This window comes from Daktulosphaira vitifoliae, unplaced genomic scaffold (genome assembly GCF_025091365.1).
Source record: "Daktulosphaira vitifoliae isolate Bord-2020 unplaced genomic scaffold, ASM2509136v1 Scaffold_3, whole genome shotgun sequence".
NCBI classification, from domain to species: Eukaryota; Metazoa; Arthropoda; class Insecta; order Hemiptera; family Phylloxeridae; genus Daktulosphaira; species Daktulosphaira vitifoliae.
This window is the reverse complement of record NW_026099574.1, coordinates 33614973-33626570: the sequence shown is the minus strand read 5'-3', so window position 1 is coordinate 33626570 and position 11598 is coordinate 33614973. Positions and strand designations below refer to the sequence as shown.

The 11598-nt window shown below is 24.3% G+C and overlaps 1 protein-coding gene across 1 annotated transcript; it reads left to right on the top strand.

Moving 5' to 3' along the window:
• Positions 1 to 2046: 2046 nt before the first annotated feature.
• Positions 2047 to 11536, top strand: LOC126900585 (protein dispatched). Its single transcript, XM_050676403.1, has 12 exons — positions 2047 to 2173; positions 2960 to 3052; positions 3117 to 3240; positions 3564 to 3740; positions 5628 to 5793; positions 6242 to 6459; positions 6547 to 6723; positions 6939 to 7071; positions 7960 to 8392; positions 8474 to 8861; positions 8921 to 9466; positions 9529 to 11536. The coding sequence occupies exons 2-12, from the start codon at positions 3039 to 3041 to the stop codon at positions 10399 to 10401; spliced, it is 3249 nt and encodes a 1082-aa protein (XP_050532360.1). The 5' UTR covers positions 2047 to 2173; positions 2960 to 3038; the 3' UTR covers positions 10402 to 11536.
• The last annotated feature ends 62 nt before the right edge of the window (positions 11537 to 11598 follow it).

Below are 11598 nucleotides of genomic sequence, written 5' to 3'. Positions count from 1 at the left end.
ATTGCCATAATTTAAAAATTCTTTTGATTAATTTGTTTAATATAATAAATTTAGTAGACGTATGTTTAAAGATATAATTACAGAAAAAAAATATTTTCTATAAAAATAGAATATGAATTTCTTATTTGTATAATTTATATATAGAATAGAATTTGTATTTCAATGTTTTGGCAATAGTTTTTTCAATTAATTAAAAAAAAAATATACTTTTGAATGAGAGTGATAAGTAATAATTACCTTATCTAATTTCTTATCATGGTACGATGGTCGTATTAATGCCAAGTTTGTAATGTATACACATTATCATCATATGTATACACAATAATCATGAAAAGATAGCGTTTTCTTCTGTCCTTTTTCTCAATACGTATTTCAATGTTTAATACAAACTTTAAAACGCTTACTAACTTACTAAATACTAACTTAAACTAAATACGAATTGTAGTCATTTGACGTATCGTTGAAATAGTAGGTCTAGTGATGTTTGGCAAAATATATCGTAGCCACAAAAAGAACCACATAGTAAAATAATATTAACATGAATATAAATTTCTTCTCACAAGGGGAGACTATAGTGATAGGATCCTTTATATTTATTGAAGTTATTGAATTTTAATGAGATAAATATCAAATGATTTGAACATTTTATTCTAACTCAAAAAAAATGCAAAATATTGATTTGAACAGAGGGGATTTGAACCTTGTACCGTTACCAATAAAGACACAAGTGTTACTGATTCGGCAACTTTTCGTCGCATGATNATTTGATATATGTTTAAAGGACGCAGTATTTCCGGAACATTTTCAAAAATTAAGTTGAAAAAGTTAGTTTTTGTAAAAAAGTTGCTTTTTTAAATCCCCTCCGTGAGTAGGTTAAGAGTTAGATTTTCAAAAAAATGATATCAAATAAAAGGTAAATATCTAAGGTTTTAATATAAAAAAAAATTATGTTTATTTGTTGATTTTTGAAAAAGTTATGGAAGTTTTAAGAAAAAAAAGTGAAAAAAATGACATAATTTATCGATTTTTAAATTTGTAATTTTTTTGGAGATTTCCCCTATTTGCGGGCAACGAGGGCAAATTTTTCAATTTTTAAGGGTAATGTCTTCAATTAAATACGATTTTGTGATCTTTTGACGTATTGTTGAAAGAAATTGGTCCAGTGAGAGCTGAGAAAAAGTGGCAACAGACATAAAAAAAAATGAACATAGTTCATTTAATTCTATTAAAATTATTTCTTTAATTTAACTTGAGGTGTAGGGGTAAAGGTTAATCTTAACGGTTCGGTTCTAAATTTTACACAGTTCATTTTTATAAGCATTAAAATAAATTAAGGAATAGCTTATGAAAAAATACATTCTATTTTTGAGGAATATTGTATTTTATTTAATGATTTTACGTTGTTACCACAAATGAGAGATCGCCTATTAATTGTAAAAATTATTTGGTAGTGGTTTGGCGCATTGGATTATTAAGTTATCGCCTTAGCGCTGATGTTCTGCATTGATGATTGTTGATGTGTTGAGGAACTTTAACAGTACTACACACCTTGGAACTTGTTGGCTGCCTCATATGTAATGAAGTTGGGTCAGGTCGATAGCAAGAGTAATAATTCTGTTAAATCATTGTAAGGTATAGACTCTAAATAGTTGAGATACAGGCTACGGAGATGGTGATGATCATAATAATAGTGCACCATATGGTTATATTTTTCATTTTCAATTATTCCTTGTATGTTATTTAATTTATATGTTTATTTAATATTGTTTCACTGATAAATATTAAATTAAATTAGTCACTGAAACATTATTAATAACTTATGGGATTAAAACAATTTAAAAATTATTAATGCTGGTGAGATAGCAAGGGGTGGTGTAGTTGTTGACAGTAGAAACACGGATTAGAGATGAAATTGTACAATGTTTAGCTTCAGTATATGAAGAAATGAGAACCAGGACATATTCTATCACTTTTAGGATTTCATTATTGCTGACTCTGTGGTTGTCATGGAAACCTATCTCTATTGTCTTCCCGGCAAAATCCATCCATGTATTATTTACGACTAGCGCCACAGCTTTAACGATCTGCTTCATCCCACGCAGTATTCACGATGTTTTCGTTTAGTGTAGACCTTTTAGACATGTTTAATATTTCTTACCAATCTGATACGAAAGTAAGTTTAATATATATCAGTATCTTATCTAGTATGAAAATACATCTTGGATTTTAAATGATAACATAAGATTGGGGTAAAATTCAATCATTCAAACAATTATAATGCCAAATAAGAATTTAAACATAATAATGTAGTAATGATTTAGTACAACACTATGTGAATAGTTTAGTGGTTTAAAATTTTTTCTTAGAAAAAGGAATTCAAAAAATTAATTTCAAATTAAGAAGTATTCAATGAAGATATTGATATTTAATATGATAAAATATAAATATTAAATCATTAATATGGATTAATTTTTTAAAATTCTCTCATTACTTTTAACCACTTTAAATTTATTCACTAGGTCATGTTAAATAAATATTTTAATTAATTTCCTTGTTATTCAGTCAATTCCAGTGCTTTACAAAAATACTAATTTATTAAAAAATTTATTTTAACTTAATTTTTCAATAAATTTACTCGTATGTACATATTTATTGTGATAAAAATTGAATCATTGTTATGCTTATATCTTACAGTTTTTAGATTCAAACTGCGTTTTTACTATTTTTATTTATCTTGTGGTTTTTAAATAGGGCTGAGCCTTGTCAATATCCTCCTCGTTGAGAATATTGTTTTATTATAGCTTGTTCTTAACATACAAATATTTTTAAGTAAAATTCTGATTTCGAGATTTAATTCTTTTTTATTAACTATTTTTATCTGGTTTTCACAGCATATGTTATATACAGGAAAGTGATAAATTGAAAACAATTTTATTTTAATTATTTTTGTACTTTTTAGAATATGTATAGTAGGAGATATTGAAATGTTTAAATAAAATTTCAAATTATGATTACTCTAAATATTTCTATTATTCAGTATGATTGTTGATTGGTAATGTATTTATTTTGATAACTTTTTTACATCAATATTTTGTTAAAGAGTTTAATATTTTTAGGTATGTTAAACTTGTGGTAAATCATCCACGAAAAATAATAGCAATTGTCATTTTTTTTGGAGTGAGTTCAATCTTAGTTCCATATTCAATTGGACGGTTACCTGAGTTTTCACATCCAGAGCTTGTAAGTTTTTAAGATAGATACATCCTTCTTATACATTCTAGCACAAAGGTGTAGTAGTTAAGTTAAAAATTTATTGAATCTATTCAGAGCTAGATTAAGACCTATATAAGCCTTGAAGCTGTAACTTAAGATTGGCCTCTCTATAGAAAATATTTCTATTTAAAATTTTTTGAAAAGATTGTTATTTTTAAATATTAGAAATGCTTAAAATAGGGAAATGGTTATAGTGCCTTATAGATTTTATTTAGGCTATGTATTCAATTTTGTTTGTTTTACAATTCAAAAAAAATATATACTTCAAATTTTAATTTTTAATTTTTTAGGGCTTTGAAACACGAGGTACTGATATCGGTGATCGACAAGTAGCTTGGGATAATTTGATAAAAACATTAGAAAAAGGGACTGAATTATTAGATGATGTAACAAGGGTACCAATTAATATTTTACCTCAGAACTATGAAGAAATGACAAATAAAAAAGAAGATAAAGTAAAACAATTGGTAAACTAATTTTTGAAATAATGTATATTAGTAAAAATTAATATTTAAATTATATTAAATATTATAGCCATTTGTCTAGTATTTGTAGTGAAAGAATATTTTTCAACTTGGAAATATTAAAAAANAAAAAAAAAAAAAAAAAAAAATGAAAATTTGGTATATATTTTTTAGTTTTTTTTTTTTAATTAAGGATTACTTATGACAGCCAGTTTTTGTGATTGAATCTAGCCCCTTAGGGATTTTTTAGGGATGGGTAGATAAATCTATCCCAAACTAATCCAACTAATATGAGAAGTACTATGACCCAATAAGTTCATACCATCACGTGATACTGTATAAAAAAAGGTAGATCCTTATGATAATATGTGCCATAACATCAATTTAACTTAATAATAATAAAAAAATTAATTTTTACAGTACATTAGTATTTTATTGCATCCCAGTAGATATAAATGCTTCAATTATAGGTACGTAATGTGTAAAATACAGACAAGATATTGCAGTTTATTTATAAACAACCAAAGTATAGTTAAATTTAATAAAAATTAACTTTCTTTTATAGGTATAGGAAATCTTAATTTTGTTAACATTATAATACAATTTAAAAATAATTTAAATGGTAAATTGGATGATGAATTTATAAATCTTTTAAAAAATTGGAAATAGATATTCTACGAAGGAAAATATTTTTGTCTATGTGGCTATGCTATGAAATTATTTGAAAGGAAAACAGCATTAGATAGAAACACGCAATAATAAGTCATTATTAAAATTATTAACACTCAAGTGTCAATGAATTTCAAAAGTGAATAAATAAAATGATTTTCTTAATTCTCAAACATGATACACTCATGATAGTTATCATAGTTGAATGCTCTTTATCTTTTTTGAATAACTTTTAAAGAAAGCCTTTTGTCAAATATCTTTTATACATTCTTATTCAGGATAAAAAATATTTGATTTAAAAAAAAAACTATGGGATGATGAAATGCATTATTTAAGCGAAATTCTAATTTTAGTTTTAAAATAATAAATTGTGTTTAGTTATTTTGAAAATTATGAACTAGAAATTTATTTAATTAAATAATTTATTACATTTTTCATAATAATCCTTAACATTTTTATTATGTTGTAATAAAGAATATTGAGAAACACTAAGAATATCACTATCCTAATAGCAATCTGTAAATATTTTACAAAAAAGCCGAAAATGAAACATGAATTATATAACATTATGATATTTACTAATACCATTTTTTTATTTTTTGAAATTACAAAAATGAATGTATAAAATTTAATTGTAATAAAATTATAACAAATGATTATAAGAACAAGAAGAATTAGATCATTGATATAAAAAAAAATTTTATATACAGGTTATTGGACAATTCTCACGTCACAATATATTATTATTTATTGTGACATGAGAAATAAAAAAAAATGTTTAAATGTAAAAAAAAATTATATTTGGAACTAAATATAAAATCTATTATTAAATGTCTATTAATTACTTCATTTATTACATAACTATACTATAGTGGCATACTCAAGAATTTGCATTAAGGAAATTAATAACAAAAAAATGTATTGTTTTTTTCTTAAAATATAGTTATAGAATGGCCTTTGAAGGAGACTTAGCTCTTTATGCTTCCCATGGGTATGTTACTGGTCTGTTATAGAAGTGATAATTAGGGGATATATTAAAAATGTATTTTACATATCGCTAGTAATATCTTATTTTTGTACAACATTAATTATTTTGTACATTTTTATTAAAATATTTAATGTATTCTTTAAATATACATGGTATTTAATTATTTAAGGTGAAAATGTTGTTGTTTAATTATTTATTATACTTTATTTTTAATTATAAATATATTTATATAGGAAAATTCCCAGTTAAATGTTGAAAACTTAAGTGATGACTCAAAAATATCTGTTCTGCAAACCCCTCTATTGGATGATGAAGTTTTTGAGGAAACTGAAGTGATGACTTTAAAAAATGATAAAAAAATTCGAAAAAATCGATTAGATTTTTTTTGTTCTAAACCAAGTAATTTATATTTAAATTATTGATTTAATTGTACTCAGGGAAAAACTACTTAAGTTAAAAATGTAAAACATGAGTATATGTTGTACATAATTAAAAGAAAAAAAGGATTATGTTGGTAAAATGTTTTGAATATAAAATAACTATAACATGAGATGTGATCTATGTTGTTTCACCAATACAAACGTATAATATTTTTGAATCATGTATAAACTCATTTTTATAAATTTTCGATTTGAAAAGTTTTTCCCAAGTATCACCAAATTATGAATATCATTTGAAAAATTATCATTATGAAGTATTTTTGATTGTAATTTATAGAAAAACTTATCAGTAATCTCAAATTTATTAGAAAAATCTTAAAATTGAAATCCTGAAATTTTTAACATTTTTTAAATGAAAAAAAATATTATTTTTCTTGAATTAAATTTTATTTATTTATATTTTTTAGCATATGACCATGCTAGAGTTGTTTTCACTTTAAAAGAAGGTAATAATCTCCTTACATATGAAGCAGTAAAACATATGTGTATTATTCAGCAACAGCTAGAAAGTTTGGATGCTTATAAAGATGTTTGTGATTTGCAAGATAATGCGTGTTGTCCTTCGTGGTCATTAGTTAACTATATTACATTATTGAAAAAACACAAATCTTGTTCAGAAATTACTGTAAGGATATTTGTTATTTCAATTTTTAATTATGTATATGCTTTTAAATATTTACAATTTAGTTACATTTTTTTAAACATTTTTTAGCCAAAAGATATTAATACAACATTGACTATACTTGAAGGATGTGCTCATTATTATCATGATAATCAGTTATTAGAGTGGTCATTAGGATATCGAACTATACCTCGTCAATGTTTTCAATTTAATGTCGTATATAATTTGATGCACTATCACTTAGATGTTAATTTTATGCCACCACATGTAAGTAAATCAATTAATTAAAAATGTTTTAAATTAATTAAAAATTCGACAATAAAAGGTATTAACCTACAATTAATTTATACATTTTTTTAATATTTCAAAAAATATATATGTGCAACACTTATTTAAATATACTTTTTTTAGTTCTTTTTTTGTAATAATAAATACATTTTCAATAGTATAATTTATTTATCTGTTTATATTTTAATTTATAGGCTCCTACTCAAACTCTTAAGAGTTCATTGATGTTTTTACCATTTGGAAAAGGATCTGTAGTACATGTTTATGAAGCTATGAAAGACACAAACTTATCAACTTCATTAGTTGAAATTTCAGCAATTGATTTTGGTATGTTTAATATTATTTCATTTGGATTAAGAAATGTTAATTATTTAGTTTTTTTAAATTCTTTTGGTACTTTTAATTTATTTACTAGGATTTTGTAAAAACTTAATTTCTTTGTTATTCGGTTAATTATATTGTCAATATCATCCTCATTAGGTTGATTATTTTATTGTGTAAAATTTTTGAAATTGCTTTTTTAATTCTGGTGAAGGAAATGTTATTATAAAAAGTATGTAACAACCCTATATGAACATTTTATAGTAATTTAGTTTTTTTTATACACATTTCTAATATTTAAGAGAAAATAATGTGAGAAACAGTATCTTATGCATTTATGTAGTCAAGATAAACATATGGTATATTGGCACTGACATAAATACTAAATTACTTATAAAATTTTAAAATATGTTTCTAACACGTGGCTACAAACAAATTATTCAAAGTTCAGAATTAAACTCTATACATGGTTAGAAAAGTGAAAGACAATAAAAGTAAAATATTTTTGGCAGGCTATTTATTTTCTCTCTGCGTGTCTATTGCCAAATTCTGTTTTATAAGAATATTTCTTAACATGTTTTAATTTTTTTGAGATTTTATACTTATATAGATAGTAATTTTAGTTAGAGGCGTATTTAGAAATTATTTTATGTGGAGCTTAATATTTTTTCTTTGGTAAAAATGCTACAGAAAACTTTTTTGTAGTAATGACCAAAAAATAGGTTCTTAGAGAAATATTTTATTTATATTGGCTTTAAAAAATATTGATAAGTCTGTTCTAGGGGACTGATCACCCCTATTGCTTTACCCTTTAAATAACCCCTTGATTCTGATATTTAAAAATATTATTAATTTTACACATATTTATAGTAATAATTTTTTTTGTATTTTTAGGTATTAAAGAGAAAGTATTTGATATTGAGCTCGTAAGAGATATATACCTTATTTTCCTTAGCATTTTATTCATAATGGTTTGTGTATTATCTTATACATGGTCTTTGATAATCACTTTAGTTACTCTTTTAAATATATTGTTTTCCTTATCTATTTCCTATTTTATATACACATTCATTTTGCATATTGAGTTTTTTCCATTTATGAATGTTCTTGCGGTCATTGTGCTTATTGGAGTCAGTGCAGATTCATCATTCATCATGTGTGATGTTTGGAAAGTCATAAAACTCAATAATCATAATGATTCTTTAGTTGAAATAATTTCAAAGACTTTAAAACATTCATTAATGTCTATAACACTTTCCACTACAACAACGTTTTGTGCTTTTGCTTCGTCTTTTTTAAGTGCCATTAATGGAATAAGTTGTTTTAGGTATGTATTTTAAGTATTAAAAATTATTAATATTATTTAGTTTTCTTAAGTGATAATTAATTTTTTTAAATTTTTTTATAGTATATTTTCTGCTATGGCTGTACTTATTAATTTAATAATAACTGTAAGTCTTTTGCCCTCCTGTATTGTTATTTTAAGTACACAGTATAGAAGTGAAATAACAATGCTAAGTGTTGGGTCAGCTGATAAATTAATAAAAATGGAGCAATTTTTACGAAAAATGCAAACATCATTTAATGCTTGGTTATTGAAAGTTGTATTCAGGTTTCGATGGGTTTGGATTTTACTTATTTTTATGTTAAGTCTAATTAGTATGTGTATAATCATTATATGGCCTGGAATGAAGCTACCAGAATCAGTTGAATTTCAACTTTTTCGAGAATCACATCCTTTTGAACAATATGATTTAGTTTATAAAAATCAATTCTGGTTTGAACGAATTTTACGGGTAATGTATAAATAAAGTTATAATTTTTTATTTTATTAAATTATTTTAATTTTTTTTAGATTGACAATAATCCTGAAAATCGGGTTCCACTACGTTTTGTTTGGGGCATATTAGCTAATGATACTGGTAATCATTTAGATCCAGAAGATCATGGTACTTTAGTATATGATCCTGATTTTGATATTGCTCACCCTAAATCCCAAGTCTGGTTATTAAATTTTTGTATAACATTACGTGCTCAACCATTTTACCGACCAGTAGGTGGTCCACAACTTACAAACTGCTTTATGGAAACATTTATAAAATGGATGGATAGACCTTGTGTTAGTCCAGTAGATCATAATCGTTGGCCTTGTTGTAACAGTTATCAATTTCCATTTCCAAGAAATATTTTTCATTATTGTATTTTGAAAGCTATGTATATTATTTATAGTACTCCTAGCTCTTTATTTGTTCCTTCTGCAGCTGGCCCTAAATTTTCAAATCCATTGTTCTATCCTAAAAATCAAACACTAATGCCAATCATGAGAGCTGTTGTTGTGGAGTATGAAAGTAATTTTGTTTTTACCACATCCTATGTGGATATGGATACATTTTACAAACAAGTAAGTTTGTTATACATGTAAATTTTCAGAAATATTAATAAATTTGTTTTTAATTATTTCAGGTTGAATCTTGGTCTTCAAAAATAATGACAACAGCACCGCCTGGTATGAGAAATGGTTGGTTTTATAGCCATTTAGGTTTTTATGATTTGCAAAAAACTTTGATTGAAGATACAATTATGTCTGCTATTATTGCCCTTCTTTTAGCATTTATTATTATGTTTTTTGTAACCACGAGTATCTCATTAACTTTGATTACTGTTGGAACAATATTTTTTATTATTTGTTCTACAATTGCTGTCTTAGTTTTAATGGATTGGCGGCTAAATGTTTTGGAGTCAATTGCTACTTCAGTAGCTATAGGTTTATCTGTAGATTTTAGTCTACATTATACAATGGAATATCAATTAGCTTGTGAAGAGTTACCTAGAGCAACGGCTGTTTCAAAAGCATTATCATTATTAGCTTGTCCTTCATTAATGGGTGCAATTACTACTGGTGCAAGTGGAGCATTTATGTTACCTTCAGATGTTTTGCCTTATGCACAATTAGGCATATTTCTAATTATTATAATGTTCATAAGTTGGTTTTATTCAACTTTTCTCTTGGTTTCATTACTATCAATATTTGGTTCTAATTACAGCCAAGGCCCTTACCCATACCGATGTTGTAGAAAATTTCAAAGTAGAGATAATAATGAAATAAGTAGAAACCATATTAGACATGCTTCTCCATTTTCTAACATTGCATCAGAATCAACAGTATCATGTATAAGTACAGCTATAACAAATCAACCATCAGGGCAAGAATTAGAGACATTAGCTGTACATTCATTAAAGCCTCAAACATCTAATTTTAAAAATACCTCTAAATTATACTTGGAAACTGATGAATTTATCAAAATTAATGAATCACGAAGTTCAATGCATCTATAGATGCATGGAATTCTTCATAATTATTTAATATTATATAAGCTTATTTCTAAATCAAAAGGTTTTTTAGTTTGTATAAAAAAAACTACAAAATTTTAAATACCTATTGCGTACTATTGATCTCAGATTATTAATGTTTATTGAAAACTGTTTGTATTTTAAAGGAAAATCTGAAAAGTTAATTAAAATTTTAACAAAACAGTAAAGCTGTTAACTAATTTTTAAGTAATTCTCGAATTATAAGTAATTGATAAGTGAGAAAAGTGATGTGACTCTTTGAACAATTATTTTTTATGTTATAAAAACTAGAACTATTACCACAAATTATTCATTTAAAAATGCGTCAACAATTGTAGGATAATTTGTTCTATATTTTAAATTAAAGTAACTTTGAGTCCAGTTTGTGTTCACTTTGGGTAAATTATAATTTGTAGTGAAAATATTTATTATTTTTGCATCACTTTAAAATGTCATTTTTAATAATCTATATTCTATTATTTTTTTCCAATAAATTTTTTATTTAATTGCAAAAAATTGAAAATATTCTTTGTAAATTCTTATAAATTCCCATTATGTGGCTTTATTGTATATAGTCTTATATTAATATTTAAATAGATTTAAAAATGTTACTCAACTCTACCAAACTAGTTTGTTTTATTTTACGCAGAAATTATATAAACATATAAAAAAAAATAATATATGGTAATGGTTGATGATATACGACAAACATATATATTTATATATACAGCCAAAAGATATCTCATAAATTTGGATTTACTAAATAAAATTAGGTAATTTTTATTTATAATAAGTTTTTCTAACTATTTATTTTGTCATTTAAACTATAATTTCGGTTAGCCCAATTTTAAAGATTTTTCTGTATTGAAAAATTAATTGTTATTTTTAAATAATTTTGTTAAATTGCCTTAAATATTAAATAAATAATGGATTTAGAAAATTATATAAGGTTTATATTAATTAATTAATTTTATTTTGTACGATTTTTTACAGAAATTTGTAATTTATATATATTTATTCTGTTTGTATAATTTTTATTAATATTTGTTTAAGTTTATAATGTTACCACAATAAAGGCACAAAAAAAATGTTAATACTTTAACAGTTATACATATATATAGCCATGGATATATATTCAACAATGTTGCAAATATGTTTTATATGTAAAAATATATTATTGAC

Excerpts from the sequence above, each read along its gene's own strand:
- LOC126900585 (XM_050676403.1), top strand. Across the intron at positions 3,741-5,627 it reads AAGATAAAGTAAAACAATTG|GAAAATTCCCAGTTAAATGT; the intron begins GTAAACTAATTT and ends ATATTTATATAG. Across the intron at positions 5,794-6,241 it reads TTTTTTTTGTTCTAAACCAA|CATATGACCATGCTAGAGTT; the intron begins GTAATTTATATT and ends TATATTTTTTAG.